At 45.5% G+C, this 18594-nt stretch overlaps 1 protein-coding gene across 4 annotated transcripts in view; it reads right to left on the bottom strand.

Moving 5' to 3' along the window:
* The window catches only part of LOC116947701 (contactin-associated protein-like 2), a 153975-nt gene that overhangs the window by 44793 nt on the left and 90588 nt on the right, over positions 1-18594 (bottom strand). For all 4 annotated transcript variants that reach the window (XR_004403718.2, XR_004403717.2, XR_012945316.1 and 1 more), the window contains exons 9-12: positions 12519-12665; positions 10583-10730; positions 9966-10072; positions 6102-6221 (exon numbers count right to left, since the gene is read on the bottom strand). Coding sequence is in view for 1 of the 4 variants with exons in the window: in XM_032963715.2 (XP_032819606.2) it covers positions 6102-6221; positions 9966-10072; positions 10583-10730; positions 12519-12665 (522 nt within the window). In the remaining 3 variants the exon portion in view is untranslated. The remainder of the gene's footprint in view (positions 1-6101; positions 6222-9965; positions 10073-10582; positions 10731-12518; positions 12666-18594) is intronic.

The following is an 18594-nucleotide window of genomic DNA, read 5'->3' as shown; positions in this document are numbered from 1 at the left end:
GCGCTTCTCGCTAGACAGCCTGCCAACTGTACTAGTTAGATAGTACCGACCACAATAGATGGTTGTGCAATATATATAGTGTGCACCCACGTAGGGTGCGTGTAGTCCCCTTTGCATGCAAGAATAAAGAAGGTACCTCAAATTATTCCTGTCTCCGAACTGCATCACTACATTTGGTGACAGAAGTGTCAAAAAATAATTCTTCATGTCGAAAGCAGCGAAAAGGAAGAACCCACCTGTAGTGTTGTCAGAGGATGAGGACGGCGAGGATGTTATCCCCCCAACAGCCCCGGAGTCCGGGACCCTGGTCATGGGTTCCACGGGAATGGTGCCTGCGGAGCAACGGGAGCAGGGCACCGGTTCATTTGCTGCTGCCTGCGGAGGAGGGGTGGTGCGAGCTCACTGGGCACCTCAGGCTGCTGCTATCTTCTGCCGTGCAGCTGGTTGTCTAGCTTGCTGCGGCTGCACCCGCTGGAGAAGTCGCGGCACAGGGGCTGCAGGCGATCGGGATGCCTTCCATCGCCGTGCCCGCGGAGGAATAGCCCGCCATGTCATCCATCGCGGGCACAGCGCACCTGGCGCCCGCCATTTTGTCAAAGTAGCGGGAACCATTTGGCACCAAAACTGAGTTGCCCCTGGCGGCGCTCGTGGGAGCGCCATTCCAGCCAAGGTGGTTGCCTCCCATCCGTGAGTTCATAACGGTGGGGGGGTGACTGGACGGCGTTGCAACGCCGTTTTGAAGCGGCTTACATGTACATCGGCTGGTTGGAGGCTCTACGCGCTCTGCCAATGATGCTGGATGATGACTCCTTGGCGGCGTTCAAGGCCATCCTGGAGGCGGACCAGGCGACTCTACCTCGGGAATATGCACAAATGACCGCCATTTTCGACCCGCTGTCCAATGCCCGCAGGAGGTTCTTCCTGAGGAGGTGGGGGGAGGCCGAGATGCCTTCCGCAGCATGCTGCTGGCCTTGGGCCAAGCAGCCTATCCTCACATGGACCGGGCGGCGCTCGACTCCCTGGCACTGGAGAGGTTGCTGTCGTTGGCACAGAAGTTAAGCGTCGCCCTCTCCATCACGGAGGACGACCTGTCATCCCTGAAGGTGGCCCGGTGTATACAGGTGCACCTTAACCTGCGGCAGTGGCCCACAGTGGCTGCTTGTGCGGGGGAGCCTGCGGATCCGGAAGGGCCTGCAATGAGGGAGCCAGAGCGGGCCTGCGCTTTGTTTGTCTGGGGCGCACGTGGGAGGGGAGTCAAGGGACGGCAGCCAGAGCGGAAGTGACGAGGGAGGGACCCCCTTCCAGTGTGGGGGTCCGCGACCGCCTGTTTCAAGTGCGGCCAGCTGGGCCACATCGCCAAGCGGTGCTGGAACAGCGCTGGATCATCTACCTTGCCTTCGACGTCCTCCGCCCCACTGACATCCGCTCCCTGGCCTCACAGGCAAGTCGCGACACATCAGACACTCAGCCGCAAATATCACCTCACGCATCTTAGTTGTTGTGTGCATCCGATTCGCACGTTGCCAACCCTCATATTGTCTTGGCACGTGGGCGGTGGACTCCAGCGTCGGATGGGTGGCCATGCATAAGCAGTGGAATGAGTTGGCGCACCGTGTTGTGGCAGCTGCAGCAGGTTCGTCAGCGGTGGGATTATTCAGGGTATAGAGGTGAGGGTTCTGGTCAACACGGGAGCTACGGCTCATTTCAGAGCTCATTTTGAATCTGTTGCCATTAAGAGCCTGTTGCCTTAGCCCGGTCGCGAGTGCTTGCGTTGTCGCATACAGCGGGAGTTTGGGAATCATGGGACAAATAGTGGCGAGGGTCCGGATAAGTGAAATTGAGTTAACAGGGCCGGTATTGGTCTCCAAGACATTGGCTGTGCTCTGTCTTCTGGCCACAGATTTTTTTTAGGATGATGCCCCTCAAGATCCTTGTAGATCAAGGGTATATCGAAATGCCATCGGGGCAGTGGTTTGTCTTCCTGAAGTCCCCTACTCGGCTGGCAGTGGATAACGCTACAGTTCAGGCACTAGCGAGGGATTTCATTACAATTCCACCAGGTGCACAGATGCTAGTGCCCTTATGCTTCCGGAAGCGTCTGGAATTGGCAAATTCCGAGGAAGGGGTCCTCTTAACCCCCTCTAATACAGCGACTCGGGGTCTCACGTTGGTGGGCGCTCAGACCATCGTGAGGGCGGACCAGGAGCCCTTTTTACAGGTGTTTAATTTGGGGCTAGAGCCCGCCGTGGTCCAAGCCGGCACAGTTTTAGCCCATGCAATAGCTGCACACTGTGCGGCGGATGACATCGCTGCCACGGAGGTCGTTGGCATGGTGAAGCAGGGAGGCAAGTCGGATGGCACTTGGATAGAGAAATTGTGTTTGGAAAATTCCGATTTGTCCCGAGAACAGCGAGAGAAGCTGTGTGCTCTGTTGCGGGACTTTGCTGATATTTTTAGCCAGGGTAAATTTGATATTGGCTGCAATTCGTTGCTGCAACACCGCATCGACACGGGAAAAGCAGCCCCCATAATACAGAATTCTTATAGACTGAGCCCTAGGGAGAAGGACCATGTTCACCAGGCAGTTGATGAGATGTGGCTGCAGACATTATCTCTCCGTCCACCAGCCCGTGGGGGGCTCCCATTGTTTTGGTAAAAAAACGGGACGGGAGTCTGCGCTTTTGTGTGGATTTCCGAATATTCAATACAATTTCTGTGGCTGATGCTTATCCGCTCCCTCGGATGGACGACTCTTTGGATGCGTTGTTGGGCATGTGGTTCTTTTCAACCCTCGATTTGTTGTCAGGGTTCTGGCAGCTGCCCCTTTATGACGAATCCAGGCCTAAGACCACGTTCCAAATGCCCCAAGGATTATTCCAATTTAACTATCTTCCCATGGGGCTGCATTCGGCTCCAGTCACGTTTCAGCGGCTGATGGAATTGGTCTTGGCAGGTCTCCAATGGGACTCGTGCCTCATTTACCTGGACGACGTCATTGTGGTTGGACGTACGTTCGAGGAGCATTTGTGTCGATTGTGGTCAGTGTTAATTAAAGTTCGGGCATCCGATCTCAAATTCAAACCACAAAAGTGCCATCTTTTGCAAACATCTGTGCGGTATCTGGGCCATATTATTAGTGTGTCCGGGATAGCAACGGATCCCAACAAAACTGCATGCGTGCCCACATGGCCAACCCCCAAGTCGGTGAGTGAGGTTCGCAGTTTTGTCGGGATTGTGTCCTACTATCGTCGGTTTGTCCCGAGGTTTGCGACGATCGCCAGACTACTCCACGCGCTGACTGCTAAGGGCCAGAGACTTTGGTGGGGGGAGGAGGCCGCATTTGTTGCGTTGCATGATGGCCTCGCCAATGCGCCCCGTCTCGGCTACCCCGATTTCTCTCTGCCCTTTATTTTGGACACGGATGCCAGCAACACTGGGATAGGTGCTGCACTGTCCCAGGTCATGAACGACACAGAGATAATTGTGGCCTATGGTAGCTGTGTGTTGTCCCCGGCAGAACAGCGCTACTGTGTGATGCGCAGGAAACTGTTGGCCATGGTTTATTTTGTCCAACAGTATAGGCCGCACCTTTATAGACGGAACTTTGTTGTGCGCATGGACCACGCGACCCTCCAATACTCCCTGCGTATTGACCAGCCTTCCGGCCAGCTGTCTCGCTGGCTGGAAATACTGCAGGAATATTCCTTCACTGTCATCTACAGGAAAGGTGTGCGGCACTGCAACGCAGATGCGCTGTCCCGCCTACCACTGGGTGACCAGTGTGAGTGTTCTATGGGTGCGGGCTGGTGTAAGCCATTGCCGGCTGGTTCGCCTCAAGTTGTGGTGGCAACCGGCGATGCAGCACCAGCCGCGGTGGCTGCGCCTAGTGATGGCACGCTGGGTCTCATGCATGCTGAGTGGGGACGGCTGCAGACGGGGGACGTCTCATTGTTAAAATTGTGGCGCCGCGTTGGGACAAGAGTCAGTAAAACTGTTCCAGCGGGGGTCTCCCTTTTAGTCCTTCATGAAGGGCTTTTGATGAAATGGGATGAGGAGCGGCAGCGCTATTGTATGGTGGTGCCCACTGCCCTGCAGGGTAAGCTCACACGGCTGGTGCATGAGAAACTAATGCACCTCAGAGTTCGTAAAACATTGTTAACACTGAAGCGGAACGTCTATTGGCCGGGTATGACAGACGATGTATACCACCTGGTTAAAGGTTGCACTGACTGCGCACGCCGCAAACCACCGTCGAGGTAGGCTCAGCCTCCGTTACAATCTATCACTGTGTCTCAAATTAACGAGCTAGTCACACTGGATATATTGGGGCCGTTTCTAGGTTACTCAGAGGGGAAATAAATTCCTCTTAGTCGGGGTGGAATATCTTTCCCGGTGGCTGATGGCTTGGCCTCCGCCTGACCAGTCGGCCGCACCTATTTTCGATGCATTTTTGCACGACTACGTCATGGATAAGGGAGCGCCTGAACAACTTTTCACAGATCAGGGGCAGAATTTATCTTCTAAATTGTTACGAGAGGTGTGCGACTGTGAGGCCACACCGGGAGGATAAGAGGAAGCCCTGGGCGAGAGCTCGGATCTGTTGCTGGAAGTGGATCCCTCACTGTGCTACTGTTCATCACCATCGGCGCCGCCATCTTCTGTTCGTCACCTTCGTCACCGCCGTCTTCACCATCACTGGGCGCCGCTAGCTAGGCAGCCTGCCAAATGTACTAGCAAGATAGAGCCGCCAACAATATACGATTGTGCAATATATAAATAGTGTGGACCCATGTAAGGTGCGTGTAGTCCCCATTGCGTGCAAGAATAAGGAAGTGCCTCAAACTATTCCTATCTCCGAACTGCATAACTACATTTGTACAACATATGATAGAGATGTCAACTGCCAAAATGGAATCTGAGGGGGATAGTGTGTTTGTTGGTGGACAAAAATTACTGCGGCTGCCGCGTTGACATTGGCATGGTCACTGGGGGTTGTTTAATCTTTAGCAGCTGCTGACATACTTTGCAAAGAAACCCAGTTAATTTTCTTGGTGGCTAATATCCACACATTAATGCATGCTTGCAGCTCTTTAAAATGGCAGGCTGCATGCCAGGAATTTTTTTTATGTTAGTGATGGCCAGACTTGTAATTTAATCTTGCAGAGTTAATGGTCAAATTCTAGATGCTTATGAACACTTTTGCAGAACGCCCTAAAGAAAAGCAATACACAATGCTATTACAGTGTCCTTTAAACAAACTGCCCAAAAGTCTTATATAATAGCATCATTGCACTCTTACACAAAAGCGAGGAGCTTGGTCAATACACGGCTGTTGTCCCCAGCCTATTCACTATTTTTTTCGTGTGAAATGAAAATGAAAGTGTTGTGCTGTTGGAAAACAAATGTTGGCTTATGAAAATAATAAACTCTTTGGTTCTTTTGTTAAAGTCACGTCGAATTAAATTAAATTAAATAATAATAGAATATGACGTTTCGATTGCAACACAAGCAACCATCATCAGGTACAAATGAATGAGAAAACAAACATAGTAAATTTGGAAATATAATGCAATACAACACAGAGAGTCAGCCAACAAAACAGTCAACACCTGGTTGTGCCTCTGTATGTCTCTGTGTGAGTCCCTCTCTGCTTGTGTGTCTGTCTGTGTGTCTCCGTGTCTACGTTTTGTCTCTCTATCAAATTTAGCAATCTTTGGAAGAACGTAATCAACCTGGTGGGGTGTTGACTGTTTCGTTGGCTGACTTTCTGTGTTGTATTGCATTATATTTCCATGTTTACTATGTTTGTTTTCTCATTCATTTGTACCTGATGATGGTTGCTTGTGTTGAAATCGAAATGTCGTATTCTATTATTATTATTTTATTTAATTTCTTTCGACGTGACTTTACCGAAAGAATCAAAGAGTAATTCCGGAAGTCACGAAAGCTTCTAATCTAGTTTAAAATAATAAACCTTCAACAGATTCCAAGAGAATTGCATAATTAATTTATAGTTTACTGGTTTACTTTCAAATTAAACTTTGTTTTCATCTTTGGCAATGAAAGAGAAAATACACGACATAGTGCATTAGACACCTTACCTGTCATATTGCAAAACACCAGAAGGGCCCCAAGAGGACCACTGCCATCAGGGTCCACCCAGTAGTGCCCAGATGCCCGGCCCAGGTGTTTGTATGCCTCACATGACAGTTCGTAGGCAGCTGGGTAAACAAAATACAAGTACAAATGTGAATCACAGGGTTACGAGTCTGCTTTTCATTTTCTCCCGGATGGGGAAACCACTTGTCTCGGTCGCATTTCAGTTCAGTTATTTTTTCAGTTCATATATTTTGGTATAGCCCTGTGAGCCATTCGGCTCTTGAATCGGGTGCAACCACAACAAACAAAAAACAAAAACAGGAACAAGAAAACATCTTAAAGTGACTATGTGACTGTGCAAACAGAAAATCCATGAAAAAAACCAGCAAAATATTCCTGACAAAAGCACCGTACACCAACACTGTGTGCAAAAAATTCCAGTGGTATGCAAGTCAAACAACAACCACAAGAAAACTTAGATTAAGGCCATCAGTCTAACTCCGTACTACAACAAAACAGACATGTCCAAACCAAAAAACGTTTTCGAAATCACCAAAAAATAAAGCCATAATTGCAACGTAGCAGTGATCATAGGGACCGTGACCGAATTTTTACAATAAACTACATAAATAACATGTAACACCAAATTCTAGAGCCATAGCTGGCTGCATGAGTTACTCCACAACAACAGAAGCATCAGTTGGAGTATCAAATGTTTCAATGCACCTTTAAGATCAGCACGCTAAATCAAAATACAGATAATACTTTGCAGCGTCATTCGGAGCGAAACATTTTATTTTACGCCAATTAATAGCAGTGGCAGCTAGGGGTGTACAACTCCTCTAGAGCAGTTTTGAGAGAAAATCTCATTGGTAGCGATTCAAGTTGCAGTTTATTGGCAATAGTATTCCAGACCCTGGGGGCATCAATAGCAAAGGCCCTTCCTCCAGTTTTTGTACGGCAATAGGGAATGTGAAGCTGGTAAATAAGCGAAGACCTGAGGTCAAATTTGTTCTTTGAAACAGAGAGGTGATCCAGCAGGTAGTCTGCGGATTTTTTTGTAAGTACATCGTGAATAAATACGATCTGGTGCACAAGCCGTCGAACATTAAGAGATGTTAAGTTTGACCCAATGTAGAGATCACAGTGGTGAGTCCTATATGGGCAGTTCAATGTAAATCTTAAGGCCGAGTGATAGATGGAATCAAGCTTCTTCAGTACAGTACTTGGGGCTGATTTATACACGATGTCACAGTAGTCAAGTAGAGGCAGTATGGTAGCTTTTATCAATTCCAAACGGAACATTGGGGGGAAGCAGTGCTTGTGTCGATACAGAAAACCAATTTTTATTTTTGTCTTTTTACCAATATAATCAATGTGATCTTCAAAATTCAGTTTTGAATCCAGGATGACCCCAAGATTCTTATAGATCTTGACTTGCTCTATTTGATAATTATTTAAGGAATGTAATTGGGGAAAATTAACTTCCTGCTTTAGTCCTGGTGAGAAGCATAGCACCTTTGTTTTGGAGGTATTCAGGACGAGTTTAAGAGCAACTAGCTGATGTTGTAGTTTGTTGAAATCACCCTGTAGCTTAGCAATCACGTCATCTGGAGAGCAGCCAGCAGTAATTAGTATCGTGTCATCTGCAAAAAGATTTACCCTGGAATGATCCAGGTCAGTGCCCAAGTCATTGACATAAAGAGAGAACAAGAGGGGGCCGAGGATGGAACCCCTTTTGTTATCTTAACACTGTTTGACCTCCAACCATCTATTAATACAGTTTGGGTGTGAGAAAAGAGGTAATTTTGTAACCATTTACCTGCGTTTTCGGAAAAACCGAGGCAACTTAGTTTACTAAGCAGGGTGTTGTGGTCTACTGTATCAAAAGCTTTGGACAGGTCTAGAAAAAGACAGGCACAGTACTACTTATTATCAAGGCTACTGTAAATGTGATTCAGAGAGTCTAATGCAGCAGATGTGGTGCTGTATTTTTTTCGGAACCCAGATTGTTTTAGATGTAGTAGATTGTTGGTGGACAGGAAACTGCTAATTTGGTAGGTCAATAATTTTTCAAAAATTTTCATCAATGGGGACAAAATTGAGATAGGTCGGTAGCTATTTGGATCATCTTTAGGGCCGCCTTTGTGAAGTGGACGGACATAGAAATGTTTCCATTCTAGAGGAACTGATGCTTCTTTGATGGACAGGTTGAAAATATGGGCCATAGGTTTGTATATTAGGTGACTAACAGTTAGTAGAGCAAAGACGGGAATACTATCTGCTCCGGTAGAGGAGGACCCTTTGAGGTAGGACAGTTGTTTCAGAACATTACTTTCGTGGATTGGCTGGAAACTAAATTCGTTTAATGTTTGGACAGGGGTGTAGGAATTTGCATGAGCAGGGGTGACTCCCAATACATTATCAAAAAGATTACCAGCTTCAGAAAAATGAAGGTTAAAATTGTCAACTATTTTTTTGGGATCTGAAAAATATTCCCCATTTCGGTTAGGCTCAACGGGCAGATTGTCTGTTTTGGATGCATGTGTACACATATTTCTCTGTATCCTGATCACTGCAAATATAATCTACAATGTTGGAGCACATTAAAACAATGAATGTACTCTAAACTCATATTTTCCCTAAAAACCCATTGAAGTAAATGTGCACGATTATCATGAATTGTATCACTCCACATTATGCAAGTCATTGAATTTTGAGAATTGTTATAATAATAATAATCACGTTTCACTCAGAAATTAGCAAAAGTTACAATTCATTTCAAAATATTAAATTACAATCACTATGTACACTAACATATTTTATGTTTTCAATGAGAAATATGTACGGCATCTAACAAATATTTATCTAGATAAGTAAGTGGCCTATGGAAGGACACGTTGCTTGCAGGGGGGAGGGGGGATGATGGCCAATGGTAGAGACTGATGATGAAGTGGCAACCAAAGGTCGGGAAACGTGCACGAGAAATCGTCCCACATGGAGATGGAGCAATGAAATCGCAGCCTTTTTGTGTCTTCTGGTCTAAAACTGTTTGAGACTAAAGAAAGCTCTGGTGTGGACCAATCAGTTTCAAAGATAATGCATATATTATCAGAGTATGTTTTTTTGCATTCTGACCACAAGTATTGTGGTTAATGCAAACATGATTCCTTGTAAAAGGTTTCAGTTTGGTGTTTTAACATCTTAACACCTGTTTTGTTTCCGTAAAAAATGGGAAAATCTATTCTCATATTTTGGTACTGACAAAGGAGGTCCCATGATACATTAGCACTGTTATCCTGTCTTCCCATTGGAAATATTCAATACATATCAAGTCAGTTACCCAATAATATACATTTTGTTAAGTTGATTCATACTTTCTGTTTATACTGTATGCCTCTTTTAAAGATGAAAATTGAAGGACTGTATTCCGTTGACCTTGTAGTAGAGTTGTTTGACGGCATGGATGCAGTGCAGCAAGTAGGTGCCTGTACTATCTGTGCAGCATATTGGCATTCTAAAATTTGATGCATTGGGTTTATAAGCTATTCCAATTTTCTCCCACAGCCAAATATCAGAGTGTAAGGCCCTCCTAGAGTCTTGGGAATCAGTGAGGCTCTTATTCATGATTAGTACCAGCCTTGGTCAATCCACTGCTGGAAGAAGCTCTCCCCAAGCTGCCACCACCGATCGCCATCCTGCAATGTAACAATGTGCCAAGGACCTGCATAACAAACTGATTTTATAGCTCTATCTTCCGGCTGGACATCCTGTTTAAACAAATAATTTACAGCCATCTGAATGGATCATGCAGTGGACTGCATGGCTGTGATGTGAGAGTCTGCTGCTGTATTATAGACACTGACGCGTGTGGCAGGTGCTGCCGGTGTAGCTGGTGCCTTGGCAGTCACATGAGAAGCCTCCCCACGTCTGCATGCAGCGCCCTCCGTGCTCGCAGTGATTGGGCAGGCACCTGCGTAACCACACACAGCCCACCGACATCCGTAATACTGACTGCCGGTAAAGCTAACACCCACCAATTCATCAATCAGCCCCAGAGCACTAATGCTAAAGTTGTGGCGTAATGATTTTGTTGTGCCGGTGATGTGATCATGAAGAAATGTACGGACTGCATTCTAATAAACCAGACCATATGTGCTCTTTCAAATAATTTAGCTTCCAGATCTTGCAAGGTTCAAATGTGTTTTTGTATATTTCATATTTTTATTGTTGGCTGTCTTGACATCATAGGCTTTGCTGGATAGCTAAATGAAATGGATCATATTAGCAATATACATATCTATCAAATGATGAATAAAAATGCAAATGAATGAATATTTTTAGTTCCATGCAACATAGTGAAATGTTTGTTGGAAAAAAGATACAACCTATTTACCACGTGCTATGCCCTAAGCTTTTTTTCCAAGACAAACATGACATTTTATTCTCAAGTCATCACGTAAATCACAGCGGTTAACCTGACCTGTCAGTGAGCCCACACAAGTCAAAGTGCACGTTGATGAAGGTGCCCAGCAGGCCCTGCTGGAGCAGCGTGATATCCACTGGCTGGTTGTCCATGTGAATGAGCCGCATGCAGCCCAGGAAAGGGGCCACAGCAGACTGTGGGTGCCCTAATGGACAGGGGAAAAGTGATCCGACGACATGACGAGCAATAAACAACAACAGAAACATAAGCACACATACAGGCGTTGGCTGGGTCATGTAGCACCGCATGCCGAAGCAGCTTCTGTTTTGATAGAGATAAATGGGCTCAGCATGGGCTAAAGAAGAGATGTGCTTATGCGGTACAGGAGAATGTGGAGCTGAGAGGACTTGCAAATTACTGGTACCAGCGGTGCTAAGATCAGTGAGATTTTACGAATGCGTGGTGTATTATTTTAACTGACTTCTCACTATTCTTGGTTCTTTCGGTAAAGTCACGTAGAAGGGAAACAATAAAATAATAAAAAATATTATTTTATTGTTTCCCTATAAATCCCTGCAGTCACGAAAGCTTTAAATAAAAAATTGAATTCTCACTGATTGTCATCTTGATAATAGGAGCGCCAAGCACACTCTGAAAGTGACCTATGACAATACTGTGGCACGACCCCACTCTAACCTATCACGGAATAAAGCTGGACCATACGCTCAACTTCCATGACCACCTGAAAAAGGTAGCCCTCAAGACCAAAACAAGGGTGAACCTGTTCCAGAAACTGGCAAGCACAAGTTGTGGAGCATCAGCACCAGTGCTACGGACATAAACAATAACCATTGTATAACCTGTAGCCGAATACTGTGTACCAGTATGAACCAGAAGTAGTCACACTCGACTTTTTGATGTCCAACTGAACACTGCAATGCGGTGTATCACTAGAACTCTCACCCTGGCTGCCCGTGCTGTGATACATCTCTCCCCCGCCTATCCCCCACAATGCTGCAACCCTCCGAAAAGCCTTGCAAATTGAGGAAAACAGTCGCTTTCCAATTCATCAGGACCTCAATAACGTCCCTCGTCATTGCTTGAAGTCACGCAAGCCCATTTGGACCCATGCTCTTAACCTTCAACAATGCAGGTTCAACCCCGATGAAGCTTTGAGAGCTAACTGGAGTTCAAAAGAACTCACAAACAAACACCTTGTGAAAGACCCAACACAGAAGATGCTTGGATTTGATCTTCCACAAAGCTCATGGTCCACCGTAAATCGCATCCACATAAACCATGGCAGATGCGGATACCTGATGCACAAATGTAAAATTAAAAACTCTCCAATGTGCGATTGTGGTCATCCAGAACAGACCATACAACATATAACGACGCAATGCCCGATCCACAAATACGAAGGAGACATTTCAGCGATACACTCCGTTGCTCCTGACGCAATTGTTTGGCGTGACAATCGCGTCAATACAGCCCTGTTGTATTGGCATTTTACACTGGTTCTGCATTTAATTATGTTTTGCTTTGTACAACATGGATTTCTCCTTTGAAAAAAAATAACTATTCCTAGTGACCTCGCCTCTTTCTAAATACATGATTATAGTGCATACAAAAATATAACTGTCGTTAGCATTAACACACTTGGCTTCTCTTTGTCTCAAAAACACTGGATTACACTTAACCATCTTAGAACTACACGTGGGAGCGGCTGCTGCCTCCTCCATAAGTAGGGCATTAAGGAGTTACTTCATTGTGACTATGGTAAAGTGCAACCCATCACTCACATCACCAATCACTGGCCCACACATGATTTTGCAGGAGGTACAAATGGAATTCATATGGCTGCCCCAGATACCAATGAATGGTTTTTCAAACTCAACACATACAAGTTATAAACTTGACCCTTGCTTTTTAAATGCCAAGAATAAAAACATACTACAAAGAAAGGCATAAAGACCAGGTGTAGTATTAGTACCACCAAAATAGTAGGTGTTTCCTGCGATGAGGTGCAGTACTGGAGAGAGCATGACGAAGTGCTCGCGCCCGTCCACCATAACGAGCAGAGAGTCGTCGCGCGCCTGCAGCGTCACCCCGTGCCACTCCCCATCGTTCAGCGAGGAGCCTGGGGCATGAGAGTGAAATAGAACACGCGCATGGAGAGTCGAATACAGCACGCACACAGATGAAGGGTTTTAGGTAAATCAAATTTGGGGCCAACATTACTATCCAGAAATTTACCACGCGAAATCGCTTATGAATACATTTGCAATTTTGATTTAAAGCTTTCGTGACTGCAGTAATTCATATTCTTAGCTCTTTCGGTAAAGTCACGTTGAAGGGAAACAATAAAATAATAAATTATATATAAAACAATAAAAATTCTCACGACGTTTCGACCATAACACAAACCGACACACCTGATGACGACCGTTTGTGTTATGGTCGAAACGTCGTGAGAATTTGTATTGTTTTATATATTTCATTATTTTATTGTTTCCCTTCAACGTGACTTTACCGAAAGAGCTAAGAATACATTTGCAATGTTTGTTTGATTAATAATTAGTGAGGCTAATCAGAGCATTTGTATGCCACGTTCTGTGCATTGGTCATACATCACAATGCATCAGTGTAGCCATATTCAAATACACACAAGCGCTCGCAGTAGTGTCAATCTGCCACTTTGCAATACATGAAAGATCACACATATACAAACTATACACAGACTAAAAAAAAAGACAATTTAGAGACATTTCTATCAGCACAATTAAAAATATACACACGCACACACATCAAAACATAGAGGCAAAAACATGTTGCTCTGATGTAGTAGGGTGCACAGAAGTTTTTTGGTCAATATTTGAAAAAAAATCAAACGTGTAGTTATGAAAGCAATTGTAGGAGTGCTCACTGCCCCTTAAGAATGTGCAGCCTCAGAAATCACTTGTTCAGGCTGTACTTTCCATGTGGTCTGCTCAAACCAGACTGGTTCACTTGGCTCCCCACCCTGACAATGGCTAGATATTAACTGAATTGCAAATATAAGTTGTTAATAACCGCTGTAAAAAATCTCAATATATGGCTTTTTTTGCAAGCTGATGATATATTATAGGGAATAGACATTTTTATTTGTGCGTTTAAAATCACGATAATTGACAGTTTTACAATCACACGTGAGAGGAAATTCTCCGCTAAAAGAGATTTTTAAAAAAATAACCATGAAGGAGAAATGAAATTCGTCAAGCAATGTAAACAAACAAATTATCACACTAAACAGTGAACAGTCTATCATGCATTAAACGAAGTGTCGGCAAGACTGCTGTTTCAACCCATGGGGTTACCATTTGCACTGCAACACCTGTCGGATGAAATACAACTTAATTACAAGCATTTTAAGCACAAAGTCCCCTGTGCACTAAGTAATACATGGTGTACTGTATAACTAACAAAAATGTATGATTAACTGAACCGCATTTATAAACTATTTTTTTAAAATGTATTTTACCAGGTAAGGCCCACTGAGCTATATAGCTCTTTTTCAGAAGCAACCTGGTCACAAATGATACCCGAATGATGCGTCTTATTACGTGGAAACATATTTAAACCATTACTCTAAATGCATGTTCATTCTAAATGTGGAGAGGAAAACCAGAGGACCGGAGAAAAATCTATGTGACCACGGGAAGAGAGAACATGCTAACTCCAAATATACAGGCGTCAGGGTCAGCATCGAACCCACAACCTCCTGTATGCCAGACGAGGTAGTTAACATATTGCCAACGGGGCGAGATGTCAATTACTTTAAAGAAGAAGATAAAATGATCAGTTTTTCAGCTGAGTTTAAGTTAACATTTTGTAGATAAATGTTCAATAGGCCGAACTTAACTTCAAACGTAGGTTTTAACATACTTCAATTTACAGATTTTTAAAAATTTAGTTTACTTGTTTTTCATCTCATCAGCAAGCCATGGCTTGTTATGCATTTGTGAAAAAAATACCCTGACTTGAGCAAGTGCCGGAATAATGATATAATAAACAATTAATCCCAAAATGTCTCCGATATTACACTCTTTGGTTCTTTTGGTAAAGTCACGTAGGTATAAAATAAAATAAACCGTGACGTTTTGGGCACAACACAAGCGTCCATCGTCAGGTGGGAAAGCATTGTCTGCTGCTGAGGCAGACTGTGGCTATGTTAATGTGAGGGATTAGCTTGATGTTAATGTGAGAAATTAGAGGGCACGGAAGTGGCTATGTTAATGTGAGAGATTAGCATGATGTTAACGTGAGAAATTAGCATGTAACTGTAAGACAGAGCGGCCTCCTCGACGAGGGCACGGAAGTGGCTATGTTAATGTGAGGGATTAGCTTGATGTTAATGTGAGAAATTAGAGGGCATGGAAGTGGCTATGTTAATGTGAGAGATTAGCATGATGTTAATGTGAGAAATTAGCATGTAACTATAGAAAAGAAGGAGAGCGGCCTCCTCGACGAGGGAGTGCAACCCAACGAGTGTAATCCAAAAGACATGTGAGCATGAGAGTGCAATACAAATGCATGAGAGTGCAATGCAACGGACATGTGAGCATGAGGGATCTAAGAGAGAGGCATAGAGAGAGAGACATAAAGAGTTGAAATAACAGCTGACATAGGCAGGTTGGATGGAAACATCACAGTTAGTTAAGACTTTACCTGGTTAATAACGTCCTTCCAATGATTGCTCAGTTTTACACATCCTCTCGGTTGAAGTTGTGTCTGTGTTTATATATCTGGATGGCTTCATGAACAAATCTCTGAAGGTAGCCGGTTGGTTTGCAGAGTACCACCGTCTTGGAAAAATCAATTCCGTGTGAGCCCACAGCATTAAAACAATGATCGGCAACGGCAAAGGTATTGGTCCTACCGTGTTTCAGATCTGCCTTGTGTTCACGGACGCGGTCTGAGACATGTCGTTTCGTTTCCATATTCACACCTGGTTATATCATATTCATTATTCATTACGTGACTGAAAAAAGGTTACACTTTCACACGATGCTAGTGACCATAAATCATTCCTAATGTTTGTGCAATCTGTGGAAGGATTTAATATATTTTAATCAAACAAGGTTTTCGTTATATTAATTTAGTGACGGTCAATGCATAATACACTTATAGCCATGACAATTAATGTACAAGTCTCAGAGAACACCCTAAGGAAGATTTGTTCGAGACAAATTTAACGAATTCATACTTGTGTAGTGCCATTGTTAGGCTGGATGTATATTCACCATTGACTCTTACCTGCAATAGCGGACATGTGTCAACAGGGGGTGGTAGACAGGCTAGGTGGGATGATTTTGATTTAAAGCTTTCGTGACTGCAGTAATTCATATTCTTAGCTCTTTCGGTAAAGTCACGTTGAAGGGAAACAATAAAATATTAAAATATATATAAAACAATAAAAATTCTCACGCCGTTTCGACCATAACACAAACGGTCATCATCAGGTGTGAAAAACCAACGGCAAGAAACATTTGAAAGAAGTGGCGGTCCGCATTTATTTATTTTTAAACGGTGTATTTATTCATTTTTAAAAAACGTTAGCACCACGAGCAGCGATTTGGCAGTTTATTTAGAAGGACGAGTCCATCTATGTTCTGAAAAGAGGAGGGGGGAGAGACGAAAAATTAATGTATGCTGTCTGAAAGCCACCGTAAGCGTGAACAATCGATTAAGACCTGAAATGGTTTATCAAATCCTTCCAATGATTGCTAAGCCAGAATCCATCTTCTCGGTTGAAATTGTCTCTGTGCTTGTATATGTGGATAGCCTCATGAACGAATCTCTCATGGTAGCCAGATAGCTTACACTTCTCCAAGACAGAGGTTCCAAAACCCATTCCGCTTGAGTCCTGTCGATGTCAGATTGGCCGTCAATGACATGCTGGCGGCAGACATTATCTCCCCATCCACCAGCCCATGGGCAGCCCCGATTGTTCTCGTCAAGAAGCATGATGGAAGCTTAAGATTTTGCGTGTATTTTCGAAAACTTAACAAAATCTCAGTGGTTGATGCATACCCACTTCCTCCCATGGACGAGTCGCTAGACGTCTTGGCAGGTGCACGCTACTTCTCGACGCTGGACCTCTTGTCGGGGTTTTGGCAATTGCCCCTTGACGAGACGTTGAAACCTAAGACGGCTTTCCGTACACCACAAGGCCTCTTTGAGTTCAACCGGGTGCCCATGGGTCTTCACTCGGCCCCAGCGACGTTCCAGCGACTGATGCAGCTGGTCCTTGCTGGGCTCCAGTGGGATTCATGCCTGATTTATTTATACGATGTTATCGTCTTCAGCCATACATTCGACGAGAATTTTGACCGATTGAGGACCGTTTTTGTTAAAATGCGGTCTGCGAACCTGAAGTTCAAACCGTAAAAATGCCACCTCCTGCGGGACTCCGTTCGATATCTTGGCCACATTGTTAGCCAGTCAGGCATTTCTGCTGACCCTGAAAAAACGAGTTGCGTCCGCTCATGTCCGATCCCCACTTCAGTAGGGAATGTACGAAGCTTCATTGGGTGTGCGTCTTATTATCGGCGGTTCGTGGCAAGGTTTGCATCCATCGCAAAGCTATTCCATGCACTAGTGGCAAAGGGAGCGAAATTTCATTGGGGGGAGGTAGAACAGGCCGTATTTGACTCCCTTCGTGACGTCCTGGTAAATGCCCCTCCCTTGTGTTACCCGAATTTTTCCGTGCCGTTTGTCCTCGACACGGACACCAGCTACACCGGCATTGGGAGGGGGGGGGGGTGTTGTCCCAGGTTGTCGACGGTGTCGAACGTGTTGTTGTCCCCCACGAAAAAACGCTATTGCGTCACCCATCGCGAACTGTTGACCATAGTCTTCTTTATTCAGCAATACAGGCCATACCTATACGGTAGGCATTTCCCCGTGCGTTCGGACCATGCGGCACTTCAATAAGCGTTATGAGTTGACCAGCCATCCGGTCAACTCTCTCGCTGGCTCGAGGTCCTTCAGGACTACACGTTCACGGTCACCTATCGTAAAGGTGCCCGACATGCTAACGCTGACGCCTTGTCGCGATTGCTTCCTCAGTTCGGCACGTTGCAGGCAACCAGTTGACAGCACACCTCTGCCCCTCGCTGCTGCGGCCGATGGTGGGATCAGTCCCCCTGGGGTATCCGACACATCGGTCGCGCAAGACGCGCTACTAGGCCTGTGTCTGTCTGATTGGGGGCGTCTCCAGGTGGAAGACGCTTCCCTTCTTAAGTTGCACCATCGGGCCGGAGAGTCGCACGGGGTCGTGGGGGTCCCGCTTCTTTCACCGTACGAGACGGCCTCTTGATGAAATGGGACAGCTGCTTGCAAGCACACAAATTGGTGGTGCCCACTGCCCTGCGGGGCAAGGCTGTGTGGGCTGCTCATGAGCGCCTCCTGCATTTAGGAGTGCACAAAACACTTGCTATGCTCCAGCTGCACTTCTTCTGGCCAGGCATGGCAAGGGATGTAGCCAACTTGCTCCAAGGCTGCACCCAGTGCGCCCGCTGAAAACCTCCTGCTAGACCATCCTGCCCGCCGTTGCAATCCATTCAGGTGTCCCGCGTCAATGAACTTGTCGCCCTGGACATCCTGGGGTCATTTCCTGCCACTCCCCGGGGTAACAAGTACCTGCTGGTTGGGGTGGAATATTTCATTCGATCGCCTATGGCTTGGCCACTCCCCAATCAATCGGCAGCAGCCATCAAAGAGGCTTTTCTCCAGGGCTATGTCCTGGATAAGGGTGCTCCTGAACAGCTGCTTACTAACCAAGGGAAACATTTTTCGTCCACCTTGCTGTGCGACGTGTGCAACCTGCTCGGCATGCAAAAGATTCGTACCTCACCACATCACCGCAAACAGACGGTATAGTCAAGCGGCTACAGAGGACACTCACCACGATGCTGAGCCATCAGGTGTGCGAGTCGCAGGTCGATTTGGACCTGCAGATTCCAGGGGTCCTGGCTGCATACAGGATGGCGCTTCACACGGCGACTGACTTCTCGCCATTCTACCTA

Source organism: Petromyzon marinus, chromosome 2, assembly GCF_048934315.1.
Source record: "Petromyzon marinus isolate PM22_M1 ecotype Great Lakes invasive population chromosome 2, UKy_Petmar_22M1.pri1.0, whole genome shotgun sequence".
Taxonomy (NCBI): Eukaryota; Metazoa; Chordata; class Hyperoartia; order Petromyzontiformes; family Petromyzontidae; genus Petromyzon; species Petromyzon marinus.
The sequence above is the reverse complement of the archived record's forward strand: the minus strand, read 5'-3'. Positions and strand labels throughout refer to the sequence as shown.